This window comes from Lissotriton vulgaris, chromosome 3_1 (assembly GCF_964263255.1).
Source record: "Lissotriton vulgaris chromosome 3_1, aLisVul1.2, whole genome shotgun sequence".
NCBI lineage: Eukaryota > Metazoa > Chordata > Amphibia > Caudata > Salamandridae > Lissotriton > Lissotriton vulgaris.
This window is the reverse complement of record NC_141689.1, coordinates 983,876,246-983,896,928: the sequence shown is the minus strand read 5'-3', so window position 1 is coordinate 983,896,928 and position 20,683 is coordinate 983,876,246. Positions and strand designations below refer to the sequence as shown.

The following is a 20,683-nucleotide window of genomic DNA, read 5'->3' as shown; positions in this document are numbered from 1 at the left end:
TTGGAAAAAGTCAAATCGCAGAAAAATAGAGTTTTTAAAGTTGAAAGTTTTGTTTTGAAAAGGGAAGGTCGAATACAGAGTCCCATAGAACGCTGTGTGCTAACTTTAAAAGTCATTCTCGTTGTTTGGAGAAAACAGTAAATCCTCTTAGCTGGCAAAGAAATCGTCTACCACAGTAGGTGAAAGTTGGACCACTTCATTAAGTAAACCGATAGCACAAAAATGTGAAGCATCGCCGTCAGCGTTAGCCGCATTAGCAATGTTCGTCATAGAAGGAGATGGTACCTGTGTGCCTGTCGATCCACGTATCTCACCGTCAGCAGATTGCGTCTGTGAGACCTCAATGAATTCCGTCATCAGGTTGGGTAGCCGCTGGGGACAACACGATGCATGGGCCGTTACTGAACCAAGCAAAGTATCAACATCCGTTGGCAGTGCTGATGGAAGTGTTAGACAGACGTCCAAAACGCATTCTTCTCCACATAGCAGGCATCGTAGAACAGGTAAATGCAATCTTGACAGATTGGTCGGAATGATAGAAACCACGTGGTATTCAGGTCTCTTAAACGAGCCAGGCCCAGAATCTGTATCATGCGCTCACAACACTTCATTGACAGGAGGGTGTTCTCTGTGGTAATCTGGGTGTCGCTGCTGACCGGACTTGCCATATTGGAGCAGAAGGAACAAGTATAGTATTCCTGCTACGAGTCCCAAAATGAGAGGCAGGCCGCCGAACACAGAGTGCACAAAGTTTGGAAATATGCCGAGGACTGCTTCAAAGGGTGCTAACAGTCCTGAAAAAACTGTTTTAAAAACAGTTACAATACCACTGGTATCAGACATGTTTAAGATACAACCTAACATTTCTACAAAATGTATGGGGCAGTTTGTGGATAAAAGGGCATGTATCTCTGCAGAGGACCTTGCAACGTGTCGTTTATACTTCTCTTTGGACGAGGTCAGTGGCACAGCACAGTTTTTTGTAAAAGAATGGCTTTCATTTTGCTTAAAGTATCAATTCGAATAGAAGAGATGTTCAGTGAAGGCCATAACGGTGACTCCCCGTCTGTCTTAGCTTTAGGAAACAATACTTGCATACAACAAGTGACCCTGGCTGACACAGTTACGAGATAGGCTGTTCCTGGCAACATGCCACAACAGCTGTGATAATTCAATATTATATAACTCCCGTTAGAAAGCTGCCTAAAAATTGGATCTTTCACTGCTGCTGGAGAACCTTGCAGGTGGCAGGATAAATTGGTCGAAGAACCATCACAGGCTTCATGTAAATTAATGCCATGACATAAAAGTGTACAGCTTAGTACGCTTTTATATTGTATACCACTAAGAAATACGTCTTTTTCCCCACTCCAACATCTATGTGTGTATGGTAATTCCCAGGTTGACTTTATCTATTCCTTAGCCAACCTTTCATACACGGCAACTGGTATATGTTTCAAACAGTATTGAAAATTGAAAATTGTGACAGACAGAGTGATTATCCCATGTATTGCCTATTCTGTTGCAGGTTTTTCTGAAACAGTTAATGGTAATCTTTCCAGTTTCTCAATGCTCAGCACCATATAGTCTGCTCCTCTCTGTGCCAAAGTGATTTTTTTATCTGTAAGGTTAAATACAGATAACAATGACGTGGTGTTGATTAGACGCCATGGCACATATCCAGAACAAAGATTTTGCAACGTCAAGCCTAGAAGCATTATAGAACGTAATTGCAACTGTCCATGCTGTAGCATGAGCAAGTCCTGTTTCATTAAGTCTATGGCAGAGGATAATATGCTGTCCTAAGAATACATTCTGGATGGCAGAGTCGTTAACCCATTGTCAACTACAGAGAGTGCTTTCTCTAAATTAATACGATCAATTTCTCGTATTCTTTCTGCAGTCTCTGCCTGTGTTGCTTTCCGAGCTTCATTATAAATGGCGTATATACCTGCGTATATGAAACGTTTATGACGTCATTTTGCAGGACCTTGGAAGATGTCCCTCAAATCAACGCCATTTTTAAGAAAAGATAAGTGTTGTTTAACCTCTGTAAGTGTAGATTTTTGTAGCCACTCAAGGCACAGTTTTCCTACACTGTTTGTTGTTACTATCCCTGGATGTTGTCTCTGGACATATCTTAGATCTGGCCTAGTTACTGTAAACCCTTTTGTCTTGTTCAGGAATCTATCTTGACAGTTATTCGTATCTGTGGGCCAGATTAACCCTTTTTTCCAATCAGAATCAGTTACGTTTTTTTAGAAAAATAAATTTTACGTCGACCCCTCCCTCTGAAGTGTTTTTACTATCAGGTGTAGGTGTAGGTATGGACGGTTTGTTCAAATCTTTTATCTTGGCCAGGCCAAGGCAGGATGTCTGTTGAACAGTGTCGTTTAAAATCATTATTTGTTCAGGGATAAGGCAGGCTCAAAAGAAAGCTTCTATTCCCTGCACCTGCTAGTCTTTTGAGCCCTAGACAGTTTTTGTTTCTATGCTGTCACTCCAAAAGTTGAAACCTAACGAGGACAGCTGGGCATAAAAGACTGCAGAATAAATTTGCTTTGTATTTGTTAACATACTCTTCATACTTGTCTTATTAACAGTTTTTTAAGTAAAACGTTTCCGGATTTGTGGTATTGAAACCTGAGAAGTATACAAATTTATCATAGAATGTTTTGAGCTACTTTTTGGTGGCGTTGGACATTGTTCCCATTGATTAAAAGTATAAACATTTCTAGGGTTTGCAGATTTGTACAAATAATGATGACCATAGTGTTTATAACAGTACATTTGAGCAAAATCTGGTGAACCTTCTAAGTATTCATGTTTTGTAAATTTTGCAGATATCTCTAAGTCTGACATCATATTATTAACAGTCTCAAAGTACCAATCATCAGAAAATGTGCTGGGTGAAACAAAGTCACTCAAGGAAACCTTGAATTGAAGTGGAATCTTCAACAGCTCTGCAGGACCAAAGATGTCATAATCAGTTCTGTCCCATGCTATACCACCAGGTATAGGAATGGCTATGATGTTCACTGATGTCAAATCTCTTTGTTCACGATGAGATGATTTGTGTGGCTTGAGGAGCAAGTTGATGTTCTTACTTGCTGTGTCCATTTTACTATTTCTTCCATTTATCAGCATTCCCAAACTTAATACCAGGATTAGCTAAAGTAAGAGAAAAAGTACGCTTAGCACAATCCAAAATTCAACCATTGGTGAAACCAGATAAGTTTTGTCAAGTTGTTGAAAAAGTTCTGTGACTTGTTCTTTGAATGTTTTATTTGCTGGCGTCATTTCAGGCTCACTGGGATCCTCGGAAAACGTATCAAAGTTAATAAAATAGCTAGAGGCCGTTCTGTCAATTGTAGGAATTGCATCAAGATTATTTTAAACCACTGGGGCTACCGGATCCTTTGTCATATTAGTGTAGTCAGATGCTACATCATTGTAGACAGCAATGTCTTGATGAACTGTTATTTGGGTCTCAACAGGCACAAGTTCCATTGCTTTATTGCTTAGACCTTTGTTTTGTGCTGCAGAGTCTTCAAATGTTATCAGTCTCTCAATCTGAACCTCTTGGATAGTAGCAAGATTGCTACATCTTTGGAGTCCACAGGGCCTACTACTTATTATTGGCCACATGATGTGGTTTTACCAGTTAGATAGATACATACCTATTCTCCTTTCTTCCAGCAAGGGGCAGCAGTAACACTGTTCTTGATCCGTGGATTGCTAGCACAGGTACTGGTTATCTGTAAGAAGGCCCAAATTCTTTCTTATCCGCGATCTTTTCTCTGACTAGATACCCAATCTTTGGAATCCTGACAGGCCTTGCTGGGACGGGTGGTTCTCCTTCAGTGGTCGTTGGCTTTTGTATTGTGTTGCTTTGACTTCTCCTTTTCTCATTTAGGTCCTGCGAAACGGCCAAACGGTCTTTGATATCAAAGGGTTTTTGTTCCACCACTGAGGTGTGATGATCAAGATCCTGGACAAGCATTCTAGTACCAAAAAGGATTTCATATGGAGTGATTCCACCCAGAGAATTTCTTGGCAGATTATTTAAACCACGTTGGACACTTATTAGATGTTTAACCCACCCGTCACCCGAGCCTAATACCCTAGCTGTTATAGATTGCTTTATGTCTCGGTTTTTTCTTTCCACTACAGAATTTCCCTCAGGATGGAATGGACTTGAATACCGCAATGGAACGCCCAGATTGGCCATGGCCTCCTTGTAAGCTTTGGAGCTAAATGCACCTGGTCGGAATGTAGCGTGCCGACTGCGTATGTGCCGATAAAGACTCGGAAATCTTTTATAGCAGTTCGGGCGTCAGCCGAGCGCTGAGGCCACATCCAATGAATCGCGAGCATGAATCCACCGCAACCATGATATATTTGTAGTTACCATCTCTCTGTAAGGGACCGCAGTGGTCCAGGTAAATGCATGCTAATGGTTTACCTGAAATTAAAAGAGGGGTCTGCGCCGGCATTTCACTGTTGGAACCTTCATTTTTTGGCAGATTTTACATTCCAAAACATAGTTTCTGGTCTGTTTCGTCATGCGTGGCCACCAGTATCTCCGTTTTAATAATGACACTGTGCCTGAAACACCTGCATGCACCTCTGTGCAGTTGGTTGGGTTTTTAGCTGGATTTTATGGTGAGGGGAATCCTCATCCCATCCCACATGATTTTTATATTATGTTGGAGCCTGGGCTACAGCCCATTTTCTGGCATAGGTATAATTTAAGTGAATAGGAATATGATTCGAGAAGGCTGGCATAATGATGTCTTCGCCATGTGAGCACTCCCTGACAAAGTTTGGTGGCCAGTCTTTTTCAGCTAGAAGAATGTCATAACCCTTACAGAGCTTCTCCCAAAAGAGTGCTCTTATTTTCCTAGTTATCCCTTCTCCATCCGGAGCGTTAATTCATATAATTTATGGGGTACACTAACCCTGGTATCAGCTGTTTCAACTTGAATGTACTCATTCAAGTCCACTGTCTCCAGATGATCCTTCAAGATCTTGCGAGCTATGGTGACTTCTGCTGCGCTGTCCAGCATTGTCTGGGCCCACTCCCCATTCTTGAGTTGTGTCCTCAAGATCCTCGGCATGTGTGATCATTAGACCTGCTACCTTCTTATTGGTAAGTTGGGTTTTCTTATTTTCTGGAACATGTTTATCGTCTTTGGACTTCACCTGTTCTTCCTTGGTTCTGACCGTCCAATTTCTGTGGGGAAGTCTGAAAGGTAAGAGATTTTCGTGTATCAGTATCTTGATATCTATCAGGTTTTCTCAAATTATCCCTGTTCCTGAGGTTATACCTCTTTTCAGAGGGCTCCTTTTGAAGAGACCTTCCTCTGGACTGAGAACGCTTCTCATTAGAAGTTTGTTTAGTATTTTTCCACTTCTTTTTAGGAGTAGTGAGAGTGTTCTTAATAAAGACCTTTTCAGGACTTTCTGTTAGTTAGGGCTTGACTGGTTTCCCACCCAAACTATCTCTACCTAGTTCTTTATAGGATTTTTCAATTATTCTGGCCAGTTCATATGGTTGCTCAGTTATATCAATTTCTCTTATTTTTTGGCGAATCGCCACTGATGCTGCTTCACCTTTAATATTAGCTAATATTATAGCTGAGACCTGTTTGAAATCTTTCAGTAATTTCATACCCAGATTCAAAGCAAGCTCTGCCCATATTCATTTTTAATCGGTTTCAGGACATCTTGTACTACTGCCATAGACAGAACACCATGTGTTTTTGTGTCGATTGCAGCAAAGACTGTACACCAAGTGTCGCAGTCTTCCAGGTGTGGTGCGATCCCCATTGGTAAACAGTTTGTTAAAATTATGTGTTTCTCATGAGGTGTACTGTCAGGAAATACTGCCTCGATTTGAGTAATTTTTTGAGCTATCTAGAATGGAATTTGTTCCCTTTTTTCAAGTAATTTACCAATGACTGATTGTATAGTCTGTGGTGCAATTTTATTTGTGTTCCCCTGGTGGGGGGTTTGTTGTGGAATCCTTATAGGAGGTTGGACTGTTAGAGTCCGCATGGCATATTGAACCAATTGTCTATGTATTTTTATTAGTTGTTTTAGTTGAACTAATAGTTCTTCACTTGACATTTCTTCAATGTCAGGATGTGGTGTATAGCTGGCTAGTACTGGCCATGTTGCTACTTGTCTACCTAATGGACCGAGCCTGGTAATGTGATTTTGATGTTGTTGGGCGCCTTTAAACCAGAGCTGATGCTCTTTGTAAGCTAATGGAATTTCAATGTCCTCAAAAAGAACGTATACCGTTGGATTATCCTCTACTTTGTAGAAGTAAAACACATGTAATACTGCATTTGCTTCAGGGAATACTATCCATGAATAGAATACCTCTGTCTGCCGATATTCATGTGCCTCTATGACAAAAATTATCCTACCACCTCTTGGTGATAGGCCATTTGTTATAAGTTTTATAGTGATGGTTTTCCTTACGCTTTCCGGGATGATTATAGCATCCGGGTCATTTTGTTGGTAACCTGTAACGTCTAAACCCGGTTGGTTTGCAGTTGCTGCAGCTCCACTGGTTGTGTTATTGCCGTCAAGCAACATTGTTTAATGAAAGTTTGCAGAGCAAGTTTCAAGGAAACAAAGATAAGGTGCAGAATATTTTGGAACACTGTATCCTTCAACGTTGAATCAAACCAAAAACTAATACATGGGATTTTCTTCCTACTCAGTAATGGCGGATATTTTATCCTTTTACCCACTCCAGACGTCTATTGGAGTATTTTAAGGGAAAAAGTGGTCCCTGTGAAAAGCACGACTGAGTTACTCTAGCATCTAGCGTTAAATTAGTTCCTTACCAAATGTTGGGCGCCATGTAGTGTAGTTCCGATATTCCCAATAGGCTCTGTGCATTGGAATAATATATCCTATAGATTTGACGTAGGACTTAGGTCGACTAGGTCTCTATCGAATATATTAGACTTAATTGTGAGTGCCAGCTAGCTCAGAGGTCACTAGAAACTTTCTTGAATAAACAAGAAGGGATTAGTTTCTGACAACCACATAAACATGGCAACTTTGTTTCCCCAAGAATAAAAACTATCTTCAGAGTCGTGGAAACAATAGATAGATATTTTACTCAGAAGAGTATTATCAAATAAACATTCCTGGGATGATGTTGCTTTTGATATTTTGGGTCTGATTCATAACAATGGATCTCAAACTTTTCTTTTGGTAATTATAGATATGTACTCTCGTTGGCCAGAAGTATTTTTCTTATCTAACATTGAAACTGGAAGTGTCATTAAATGTTTAAAAGAGTTGTTTTCCAGGGAAGGAAAGCCTGGATCAATCTTAACTGATAATGGTGTTCAGTTAGTTTCCAAAGAAATGGAGGAGTTTCTTCTTTCTAATGGCATTTTCCACAAGACTAGTGCTCCATATCATCCCGAGGAAAATGGGATGATTGAGAGGTTCAACAGAGTATTGAAAGAGACCATTACGTTAGCAAAACCTATGTTTCTTGATTGGAAATGTGAAGTGCTCCAAAAAATGGAAGAATACAGATTAACTCCTCATTCCACAACTGGAAAGACTCCTTTCTTACTTTTTCGTGATGGAATTCCAAATACATGTCTTGAACCACAATGGGTCAATAATTATTGCAGATCAAAAGGTAGGGATGAAGGTGTTAATTGAGAAGAACTACAGTCGAGAGAGGACTTCAAAGCTCTGCAAAGGAAAAAGTATTTTGATTTTAAAAAATCTGTGAAAAAAAACTGTGATAAAGGTGGGAGATTGGGTGGCCATGAAGTGTCCTGGTGTATTTGGTGGTAATAATGCTAAGTATCTAAAGCCAATGCTGGTCATCAAGGTTTTTAATAATGCTGTGAAGACACAAGATCACCGCATATGGAACCTTCATAGGGTGGTTGTTGTGAAGGGAAAAAACAGGGATGTATGTGAGAAGAAAGGTGATGGTGGTTCAAATTCTCTTGATCCTGCTTCTTGCAGTGACTACGGTTCTCATAAGAAGAATGAGAGGGAGCAAGGTTGTCGTTCTTCAAGGTCCATCAAACGTCCAAAATATCTTGATGATTATTCATAATTTTTGCAAGACTGTCTGTATGTTCCAAAAGTCTGGAACATTATCTCAATTTGTTGTTATTTGTTAATGTGATATGTGTATATAGTTTGTCAAAGGAGGGAGATGTGTGATATCCTTGACGATTCCTGGTTTACCTTCCGTATGTTCTAGTTAAATCATTATAAATTCCTCCACAGAGCATACTACACCCCAGCTCGTTTGTACAAATATGGCCTGAGTAAAGATGATAGATGCCTGAGGTGTAGGGCTTTTTAATGTGAATTTCACCCACTTGGCATGGGAGTGCCCCGGGGTACGCATGTTCTTGAGGGAAGTGTTGACGGCTCTCACACAGATGTTGGATTTGCCAATCCCAGAGACCCCATTGGTTGCACTCCTAGGTTATGACAAATAAATACACCAATCAGGACGCAAACTGGTGGTAATTAGCCTACTACTATCCACCTAAACCTCAATTGGAAAAGCAAGAATTTTATTATGTCTACTGCTTGATGAAGAAATACTTACATGTGCATCTGACAAAAAAACATGCTGGCCTTGGAAGCTATGCCTAGTGGAATGTCTTAAATGAACACTGTAAACCAGATACATGTTTTGTATAAGACAACACTTAAAGCACAAAGCAAATAACCACATTAACCTCCATGAAGAATTATAGGAGACAATTGCATGTACTGTGTAGACCACTGTGTCATCCTCCCCTTTATCACTTTATTTTCTGACCTGACCTATTGATTTCTGTCAGCAGACTGAACAATTGTGTGGACTCACTGATATTGCCCCTTGTTTTTCTGTGTCTGTGAGCAGGGAAAGAAGGCTCTGCAGGGCAGATGGGTGCCTCCACAGATTACACATCATCCATGCTGGAAAGTGGCTACTACTATCTCATCAGGCTTTGGAGAGACTGAAAATTGGTGGTGGGATACGCCTTTTTACCCCTGCCTCAGAGACAGTCTATGGACCCTCTCTTCTAAAAAAAGTTCAGTTCACCATCGCTGGGGCCCTTCTTTACTCCTTGTGTGAATGTGGTGTGTTGTGTGATGTGTATAAGGCATTGTAGTTGCCTGACACATCTTTGACTCATCATTCCTCATGGTACATTTTTGGAGGCCATCCTTGGTCTCCCCTTTTGCCTGTGCTGGCAGCTGTCTGAAAACATGTTAGACCCACTTATGATGTCTGGCTGTATTCTACTGCAGTAGATATTCCTTTAACCATGTGGTACCTAATTGGGCCGTTTTAGGGATTTTGAACTCAGTACCTTTAACTAGATAAGAGCAGCTCCATCCCCAACTAGACCAGTAATCTTCCTTCTCTGGACCAAAGGAGATGCTTGGAACCATTACCGAAAGCAAAGTCTCATCTGGATCAGGACTTTTTAAACTATTGTTTTTCTACAAATCTTGGTCCAAGCCTAAAGTACTAGAGTGGCTCTGCTGTGGTGGCCGGATGGGAAAAGTGAACTGTTGTTGCATGTAGAGATGAGCAACTGCCAGACCCTGAAGGACAAGAGTATGTGCATCAGGTACATCTGTCGCCAGCAAACCATGACCACATCTAAAGATAGCTGAGGATCTACAAGATGAATTTCAGGAATGTGAGTGTAGTGTGTTTTCATCACCTAGAACTCCCCAATACTTTTTTGACGTAGGAGCCAGAATCATCTGCTATCTACCAAAGAGGGACATCAACATTTTCCCTTTAGCTTTGGATTAGAGTATACAGTATAGTATTGTATAGCACAGTGACTGGTCACCATGATTCTAGAACCATTTGATCCATCTCTAACTCCACTGGTTCTGGATACATTTCAGGTTAGAAAATGTAGGATCCTTGAAGAGAATCTCAATTCCCTAATTGCTTATGGGAATCAGTGGGTCTACTGTGAGACCCAGGTGCCCTGAGTGTTCCTACCACCCAGATATTCTACCACAACCAGTCATTCAGTGGATACCACCCCTGAAGTTGGCTACTATACAAAGAACATATCCTGTGTGCTATTTCCAGCACCAGTACCAGCAGCCACCCTGTTTGAGCATTGACTTTAAAGACTAGTTGAAGCTGTAACTGGTCTCCACTAGAACAGTGTTGAGCTCCCGTTTGGGCATTTACTCATATATTGGCTTTCAACACTTTTCGGCGAATTTTCAGTAGCCTGGGCTCTAACCCAGTGACTTATTCTCGTTTGCACCCAGGGCCGTTAACAGAGTAAGGCATATCACAACAAGTTTTATACACTCCTAAAAACACACATACACATATTTCTAAGGAAAAAGCCCAGACTGGACATTAGGTTTATTTTAATTTTTGTGTCAGATTATGCCTTAGTTCCAAATCGACTACCATTTCCTGCAATAACCCTTCACTGCTTGACCTAGCTGCCACTGGACAGTCAAGAGAACAAACAGTGTAAAGTGGGAATCCAATCGGAGAGAAACCCTGGCCTGCCCCAGGATATGGAGGAAGTATTAACAGGAACACACATGAAAACAAATAACAGTAGGAGCACTTGTATTGTGAAATTAAACAATAAATGTCTGACTATGTTAGGAGTAACACATTATTAAAGACAGAACCATGACTGTGAGAAATAAGCGCTTAGAATAGATAGAAGGTTTTTATTTTTAAATTAAATGTACATACATCAAGGTTACAGATTATACATTTTTCAGTCTGAATAACGAAACTTGAATAGTTATTGTTTACCAAAACAAGTCATTTGTATTTTACGTTTGTGCATTTGATACATAGTAAAAAACGCATTGGGATATAAAATATACTATGTGTAATTCTAATCTACATATTGAGGTTTTACACGTTTTACTACGATTCTAATACTCTAATGATTCCTACTGCAATATATATTTATACATGAAAATCATAAAACAGATACCAAATATTTTTAATTCCAGCAGTTATTAATCATCCTAATGCTCTTTTTATACAGATATGTGTCCGCTCTTTTAAAGTTTTCTCCTTTGGCAGACCCACAGCATTAACCTTACATACAGCAGCCATTCAAAGCATTTGCTCAGTATATATTTAATTGCCCAAATCTGTAGCTATGTTTGCCGTGGTTTACATCCATTAAGAAATAATCCTGAAAAATTGTGTGTCTTTACATTCTCTTTATCGCACATTTGCACGTAAACCCCCTGGCTGCTTTTCTCTCACTGTGGACTAATTAGTTCCTTCAGAATTGTTTTGTAACAATTAGACCTGGGCGAAAAAAACCAGAGAGAGTAATTCACCTAATTTCAGGAATTTCACATTACCCTTGTCATGTAAAATTCCTGACATAACCTCATTGCACCCTCTTTAGTCATTAAGACACACTTAGGACAAAATTCCAACTGTGGAACAAGCAAGTTACAAAGTGCAAGCGTCTGGCAGCTGCTGTTCTCTTTCTGCTGCAAATAGTGCTATTTTCGTACAGAAACCTGCACCTTCAAGTCCATTTTGGACATGAGGGTATATTTAAACTAAGAAAATGCAGCTTAATGCCAGATTATGCCTCTTGCCTAAAAGAATTAGGTGAATTTTTTCGCACCCTAAGTAACCATTACATCACATTTCTCACAACAACTTAGTAGAAATCTGCTAGGACACAACAGTGTCTGAAAAAGTACGTATCCGACAGAGAACCCAACAAATCCCCAAAATATGTTGATTCTGTCAAAAAACTGTTCTTTCTGATCAAAATAACAGGAACTTTACCTTTAACTAACAGTCATTCATGTTTCTCTGGTCACATTCTGTGGCCAGAGAAACACGGATTACTGTTCAATTTTCCTGTGATAAACAAACAAGTATGTTATGGTTCCATGCACAAAAATTGTAGTAGCAACTTCACAAATGAATTTAAAAAATCTAGGCTTGAGCAGAATGATGAACTGCTGGAAGATAAAAAATAAAATATGTCTGTAACCTTGGCACATTTTACAAACAAAGAAGTGAGAACATTCACGCCAGAGCAAAATGTTCGTAGGCATGTGAACCCTATGCTACTCTGCAGAGTGCAGGGTCATTTCATTCAGTCCAATTTACAAAGTAACAATGGCTCACTAAAGGCAGTAATACAAGATGGATGGGCACAGGCTTTAATACAAAGAAAATATTTGCCATGCTAAAGGGAACAATAATATTAGAAATTATTTTTGTTTGGAAAGAATGTTTATGATATTTTAATAAAAACTCAACTGTTTTATTAACTGTATATTGCAAAGGTCATATTAAGTTTTTTTTAAATAAAAATAACCCCGGACTTTCAATGATAATCTACCAGCCAGTCATTGATAGGGTAAGATTTCCATAATGACAGCCAGTAAAACAGCCCTTAGGCTGATGAAACTTACGCAGCAATCTATGGTCACAGATTTGTTTAAATGCTGGTCTGCTCTCCCTTTTATCTTTTTGATCTTAACTAATGAATTGAGTGCCATGCGTATATGTAACACTATAGGTTTTTTTGTATAGTGTCACAAAACTGAAAATTTCAGTGATAGCAAACACTGCAGAAATTAAAATTAGTTAACACTGCCACAGGTATTGCTAAGTTTCATCTTTTGACACATAAGGACACTTTTGCAGTGTAACTTCATTTTTGTCAGAAGCCATATTCCAGCACTCTCACTTTTTCATGTATGCAAATATAATAGTTTGTGAGAAGTCTTATCTAGTTAAGAAATATGATTTTTGAATAATGAACGATACATACTAGCTGCTTTTCATACATATAGCTCTTCCTCAAATATGCAAGGATGTACTGAATATAAACAAATAAACATTTACCCTTTGATGTTTGTGAAGGTGCCAAGTTATTGCAACTTTTCCCTGGTTCACTGCTTACATTTTGTAAAGACAGTGAGCAGGGGTTTGTCGGCATGTCAACAGATTTAACAAACTTATGTCCCGCTTCACACCTTAAATGTCTTCCTATTTGAAACTCAACTTGTTGACTGACAATGAAAGAGTAGTTCAGTTGTTGTGCCTGCCATTTCCTTGTGTTGATTATCTTTAGACAATCTGCCACGTTACTAGGTTGTGCCCCTTACAAAACATGAACGGAGAATAATGAAGTCATCAGATCTCCAGATACAAATAGCCATTGTTATGCTGAAGGTAACACTATAGAAAGGAGAGACAGACATATAATTAGGGAGCAGACCAAACAGAGAGGTAGGTATTTTAAAATCATTAGATGTGATTAAATCACTTATGAGAAAACAATTGAGTAGTCGCCAAGCAATACAACCTTTGTGTTGCTCAATAATTTTGGGCAATCAGTCACTTTTCACATATTTACTAGTGCTACAGATGTATACATTTAGGAGTGCGTGTCTCAAAGAATCATACATTGGAGCCAATGCAGTCATGACCTGTAGTGCTATGCGGACACAAACATATTTATAAGTACATTTGAATCCCAGAAGATGACAGGTTAAATATTCCAGAAAACCACCCAAATTGGAAGCAAAATATACCAACCCACAAGTCCTCAGCATCCCTAATAAATACATATTTAAATGTTTTAAATACATTTAGTTTTGAGGACGCTCTTTACCCAAAATGTATTGACATGCACAAATGAGATCAACCAATGCCGCTGTTTAGTATCAGTTCCAGGTGTTGACATTGTAGGGAGAGTATTGTTTAGCCAATTTAGATGCTTTGCATACATCTGTTGGTGATAATGGAAGTTTATTTGAAAATGTAAAGAAATGGCTTGTCTACTAGGCCCAATTTCTTTGACTGGTATTCATTCTGTTTTCTCATTACTATGCATTACTTTTACACATAGTGGTGAGGGAATAAGATGCACAGTTTTTACTATCAACATACACTGCCACTGTGCCTCTGTACCGCTATATTAAATCAAGCAGTATTGTCAGTGCCACCTAAAGGAACAGTAGCCTGTGGAGAGGCCTAGAGGACTTCATGGTGTGGTGGGGATCTAGAGAAGAAGCACTCTGTTGGGTCGAAAAGGCCAAATTGCCACCAAGTGTTCCTGCAGTGCCTTCCACAAGTATGCTCCATGCTTCAAGTGAGGTGGGGCCTGTGTTGTGTGCATCACTCCCTTTGCCTGATACTTTCACCAAAGGGATGACGGAAAAGGCCACACAATCAGGAGCAAAATGGTGACAAAATGATGCACTCATTCATGGCAGGACTGGCCGTAGCAGGCACCGAGTGTTTCCCCGGTGTGCCGCTAGGGTGGGAGGCAGGTTTTGGGTCCCTGGGGTGCAGTTTTTTGTCACTGGGGGCCAGCAATATCAGCCCCCTGTAACAAAATTGGCCCAAACCGGCCCAAGCAAACACCTCTGCCGCACCCCCCTACACCCCCAGGGGTACTGGCTGAGCAGTTTGCCAGGGCCAGTTTCGGTTCCTAGTCCGGCCTTGCACTCATTCATATCTCACAACCCACCTTTTTGCACAGTGATACTATTATCTGTCTACCAGGATCTTACCTGGAATGTCCAAACTATAAAGCAACTTTTTAAGGCAAGTAATCGTAATTGTTGAAGTGCTTTTCAGTGAGAGGCACACTACTTTGGAACCCAAGCAGGATTATTGGAAATTAGTATAGGGAACTAAGCAATTAATTTCAGTGGTGGACATGTTAGTCTTTTATTTGGATTGAAAAGGAATAGTGGAGGGATAAAAGAAGGAAGGGTCTAGAAATGTGGTTTTTATGGAGTTTATAGCCATAGAAGGGGGTTTGGGGTGAATAAAGGGGAGGTGGAGGGGAGTTAGTATAGGGAAGTATGAAATTCATTTGAGTGGTGGACATGTTAGTCTGTTATTTGGATTGACAGTGAATAATGGAGGGATAGAAGAGGGAAGGGGGATAGAAGAGGGAAGGGTCTAGATTTTTGGGGGGAGTTCATAGCAGTAGGAGGGGGTGTAGGATGAGTTAAAGTAAGTGGCATGTTACTGAGTCGTGGACATTTTTCATGCATTAATATCATGGCTGCTTTTAATCAGACAGTGGTCTTGCATTCTGAACAGTTACAATCAATGTACATCAAATATACCAGTCGCCCCACAAATGACTGTCTTGCTTGACGAATGCCCTACTAATTTAGTGTGTGGCATTCTCTTAGCACCCATGCATACATGTACATCTGCAACATCTTGAAGGGAGCAGATCTATGGGATTAGGGTTATGAGACCTCTGGAGTTCGCTTGAACTTTCTGCATAGTTCTATGATAGCTATGTGCAGAGCCATAGACTAACCCGACGTGCCACTGCAGTGCAAGGCTTCACCTCCCTGCTTAAGGTACCAGCAAAGGTCACTGTGATACATCTGTAGCCACGGAGAGGGTATTGAGTACTGGGTTTCAAAGCTATGCAGGGAGGCACCTGGTACTTCCTGGAAAACCTTAATATCAATGTGACTAGCGCCCACAGATGTAGCTTAAGAAAACAGTTGAAAATTAAACTGAAGTGTAGAAAAACAGCCCCAGGTAGCATTCAAAATGCGCACCCCGTCAGACTTGTTGTGGCGATCCTCATTAGCCTGGGTTGAAAGTGAGGACAAAAAAGGTTCTTATTAGATGGAGTGCTCATACTTAAACCCCAACTATGGGCCCACATCCAGCAGATCAGATAGAAACACCTGTCTCCTGGAAAAATTTGGAACTACAACCTCGCCTAGAAAAGGAAAGAGAAGCCCAACAGTACCAATTGCATACTAATATGTAGTAATACTTTATTTTGTAAATAATGCTAGACTGCCAAGAAAGTTCAGCTTTTCTCTAATTTGTATTAAAACCATGCTACCAAGGGAGATATACCCAGAGTAACTACTTAAAACACAGATAAAGAACACTCCTCTTGTTTGCAGGTGTGGTGGTGTGGTCTGCAGAGGCAAGCATGTTTGTCATCAAACTTCATGTTTCATTGTCAAATCCCTTAAAAAGCCAACATGTGTTCTGTGAGGAGCCATGGTTAACATTAGAGATTATCGACAATAATTCCAAGCATTATCATCAAATGCAGTATGCAAGGCAGAGAACATCTTTCCTAATGTTGCCAATTACGAAGCGAGCATTATTCAAGCTTCTATGTCTGGTATTTAAAAATCTACAGGGGCATGACCTGGTCTATCCCAAGCAAGAAGTTAATACCGAATACCCCTTGTTGGCAACTAAGGTCGAGCAATCGGAGGTTGTTGTGTCCAAGGAGGATCAACAAAATCAGAATGGGAGGTCGCTCAACTCATTTTCCTACCTTGCGCCTTCCCACAGGAACAAGCTACCAGACGACATTCGAGCTAGCCCCACCTTTGGCCTGTTCAATAAATGTCTTAAAACCTGGCTGTTTAGTCACTAATCAGTTGTTTCTCCCTTTCCCTCTTCTGATATGGTGGCGCTGAGAGATCCCTGTGGGGATGATTAGTTATGCACCTAACAAATGCAAAAAAATAAAATAAATAAATAAAATAATGAATACTTTCAATTAGTATAAGATATGTGGGTACAAATCAGATACCCCCAATAAAAGTTCACAACTAACAGTTTGCAACATAGTATAACCAAAGTCAATGCAGAATAAGTTGTAGGATATGGCAACATTGTTTCTTGGTAAGAATATGAATATTGTGTCCTAAATAGCGTTAGAAAAATACCACCTCATTGGAGTAACTAAGATAAAATCTACATCCATGTCAGACGATATTTCTTTAGACAATACATATTCAGACACAGGAGAGTGAAAGCACCTTTCTGCTGAGGAAATCTCTTGTGATGGCTTTACTCATTTGCAGCTTTGCTCAGTTAGATCTTCATTGAAACCCTCAGTTCACTGTGAGTTGCCTGAAATGTTATGGATAATGTTAAGTAGGTTGAACTCAAGGTCAAATGTGAGGTAAAAGGTGTCAACATTGCCAGGGACCACTCACTATATACCAATAACTTCGCTGACAAAGCCTGCATGATTTAACACTTGTATCCAGAATCTTAAGCAGGCAGACTTTTGGTAAATACAGCCGAACAAGTGAATTTTGGGTTGTTAATTAAAATTATTGTTACACAGAGGGAGTAAATAAAGATCAGAGCATGAAAGAACATAATCGAAGAGGCTCTACTTCCTTACCAAAGTGCATGCTCGAGGCACATAATTGGCAAAATAATTTTACTTTAAAAAAATACACACGATTACGGACAAAGTTTCTTTTTTTCCAATATTCACTTCCAAATGTTCATTCCCCAATTCACATCTCTAGGCGGGTAACACAGCCGCTTCCCCTCCATGTCCTCATGGCACATGACAGCAGCAAATCAAAAACAACGAAGAGCTGCCCATTCGTGCCCTGGTATCTTCAACTTCTTCCAGGCTGCAGTGCTTCCTCTTCTAGGTCGGACACGTGGTTATGACTTTTCCTCTGGTTTCTTGTCGTAGCTTTAAAACAAAGTAAACAGAGCACTATTACTCAGCATTCTGTCAAACTTACGTCATCAATAAATATTCAAATAGAGGTACTATACAAACACAAAAGGTCACTATGAGGTAAAATGGAATGCACTAAGGTTGTTTTCACATGCACAGTGGACCAGAAGGGTCTCACCACATGGTGGACATTGGAATTTGGAAAAGCAATGGCTAGGGCGTATCACAGATGATGTCGGTGGCTCTTTGGCCATCACGTCACTGTCCAAGTCCGCATGAGCACCAGCTGCATAGGTAGACCTTTAGCAGCCCGTGTCAGTCCCTGCGTTTGCTGCCCCTGACGTCCGCCGGCAAGAGAGGGGTTGGGGGGGATATTGGAGGGTACCGCACCCCTCCACCTCCCCCCCCCTGTTATGCCACTGATGAGCCTGAGAGAATATTATCTCAATCCCTTGGTGAATACAATGAAGGCGTGGCTGGGAGAAGAGGTGGAGAAAACCATAGCCTTATTAAGGGCAGCAAAGAGGTTTCCACCGCAGCATAAACAGAAAAAGATGTAGACCACAAAGGGTGGCATCTGTTGGGTCTCTGCAGCAACACTGACATATAGATCCCCCCACCCCCAAGGCAGGGAAGCAGTGGTGGGCCCCACAAGGAGGAGACAGGGGGCGTGCTGATGCAATAGACAGTCAGGTCAGGGCCCTCTACAAGGGGGTGCCATGCAGTTATTGAGGGTGACAAATGCATGAAAACCCCAGAAAAAGGAGGCTGCGCCCCGAACAAAAAGGTCCATGGGTCTCAGATGACAATAGCCCAGCAGCAGTGGACCAAATGTCAGGGAGGGCCCGGGGATAGGCCCCCTGTTAGGCAATGCAACAGAGAAGTTGGATGCGTTGGTGAGGTGACATGTGGTGGCCCAAGCAGAAAGATGCAGGAGACATTGAATCCAAATTCGTTGAGTAACAGTGCTGGTTTGGAGCAGGCCCAGAAGAGGAGGGGTGAAATGGATTGGAGTGACAGCGGTGATCTAATGGGCCAGAGGGCGCGTGGTTCCAGGCAGGACCGACAGCTCTGAAATGGAGAGGAATTTCTTCAAATCTAGGATTCCTGTTTGAAGGGGCACATAAAGACGCAAACGCCACTATAACGATGGCAACAGATGCACGGCCTGGGGTGTCCTCTCAGGGCAGCATAGAGAGGGTGGAGGCTATTGGAAGACCCCTCACCTCAAGCAGATGAGCAACAGAACCACAGAGAGAAGTGAGGAGACTGGAAGTAGGGGTGAACATGATAACAAAAAGAGGAAGTTGAGAGATTAACTAGAGAAGTGAGACTGGGGCAGAGGGGCAAATGAGAGGGGCCAAGGCCCAGATATGGAGGCATATAGCCCGCTCTTCACAACCTAGTCATGGGTCAGTAGAACGGGTGTGTGGCAGCCATTGTGGGTGGCACTGAAGGAATAGAGGGCATGGCATGGGGCTTGCTACTGCCCATGCTTTGGGAGTTAAGTATGAAGGGTCCCTGGCTGCATCTGATACTGTTCCACTTAAGAGAGAACAATGTGGTTCACCAGACAGTCGATGGTCATATTAGGGCACGGATAGAAGTAAACGGAGAGGTATCAGGTTTCTGTAACACCAGAAATGCTGGTGTAATGTGTGTCATGAATTGTGATTCAGTAGAAATGACCAATGTTGTTTAGGCATGGTGTGCCTGAACAAGGAGATTGAGGTGCTGGAGAGTTGATTGGAATGGAAGATATAAGCTGGGATAAAGAGGGGTGGGGTGTAGAAAGAACACATAAGGGGAGGGCTTATCTGGTGGCAGATGAGAGAGATCATGTGAAGGCAAGGGGAAAGCATTGAAGGTTGACGAGCTGAGAAATCGAGAAAAAAACAGAATCATGGAAGAAGAAGACCTGCTGGCCTAGAATGGGTAGGCTGGAAAGAAAGTTATTTGAGATTATGTCTGCAGAACCACAGTTCACTAAATATAACAGTCATGGTGGGTTGGGCGTTAAGGAAGAGAACAGATGTTATTTGGGTAGGGCAATGTTTGCGAGTGGGGAATGGGTTAGACTTCACTATTTTGTGGAACTTAGGGAGACTAGCTTGGACCAAGGATGCGTGATTGGAGGTTTGCTTGCTTCTGAGTTAAGCGGTCTTTTCCACAAAATGAAACAATGTTGGGAGTTGGTAAGGCAAGTCCCTTGCAGTGGTATGGAAAAAGCTCACAGCTCAGGAGACAGTGAGAAACAAGCATTTACAATGCAATGGTTTTGCCTTTGTTAAAGTTAGAGCTATTGGCATTGCTCTTGACATTATTTTTATTTATATTTTTTTTAACATAAATGGCATTGTCATTTACAATAGCAAATTCAACCACTCATCTAACCCATCTGAACACCCAGCCACTGATCCACCCGCTCATCTATCTACGCATGCGCTTGCCAATCTCTTCATTCACCCACCCAGCTGCCCACTTGTCCATTCCGGTACCCACTCATCTATCAAAGCAGGCGCCCGCCGACCTCATCATACATCCGCTCCCTCGTCCCTCCCTCCAGCTGCCCACCTACTCATCCATCCACTCATCCTTCCACCTATTCATCCATCCGCTCACACATCCATCCGCCCACTCATCAATCTGCTCATCCTTCCACCTGCTCATCCATCCTCTCACTCATCCATCTGCTCATCCTTCCACTCATCCATCTGCTCATCCTTCCACCCACCCATCCGCCCGCTCATCCTTCCACCTACTCATCCATCCACTCATCCTTCCACCTACTCATCCATCCACTCATCCTTCCACCTACTCATCCATCCATCCACCCACTCATCCATCCGCTCATCCTTCCACCTACTCATCCATCCATCCACCCACTCATCCATCCACCCACTCATCCATCCGCTCACTCATCCATCCGCTCACTCATCCATCCGCCCACTCATCCATCCGCCCACTCATCCATCCGCCCACTCATCCATCCGCCCACTCATCCATCTGCCCACTCATCCATTCGCCCACTCATCCATCCGCTCATCCTTCCACACTACTCCATGACACTAAGCCACTCCCCTCTAGGACACTCTACTCAACTCTGACACTGTACTCCTCTCCACGTCACTCAACTCTACTGTGCACCGCTCCATAACAATACTTCACCTTACAACACT

General features: G+C 41.5%; 1 protein-coding gene across 4 annotated transcripts in view; it reads right to left on the bottom strand.

Moving 5' to 3' along the window:
• Window positions 1-10,717: 10,717 nt before the first annotated feature.
• LOC147727294 (protein prune homolog 2-like) overlaps window positions 10,718-20,683 on the bottom strand; it is a 1,486,257-nt gene continuing 1,476,291 nt past the window's right edge. For 2 of the 4 annotated variants that reach the window (XM_086961347.1, XM_086961349.1), the window contains one exon: window positions 17,349-17,516. In XM_086961347.1, the coding sequence (XP_086817473.1) occupies window positions 17,486-17,516 (31 nt within the window). In that variant the 3' untranslated portion in view covers window positions 17,349-17,485. Of the gene's footprint in view, window positions 17,517-20,683 lie in introns of all 4 variants that reach the window. The other 2 variants (XM_086961350.1, XM_086961348.1) reach the window with 2 other exon arrangements.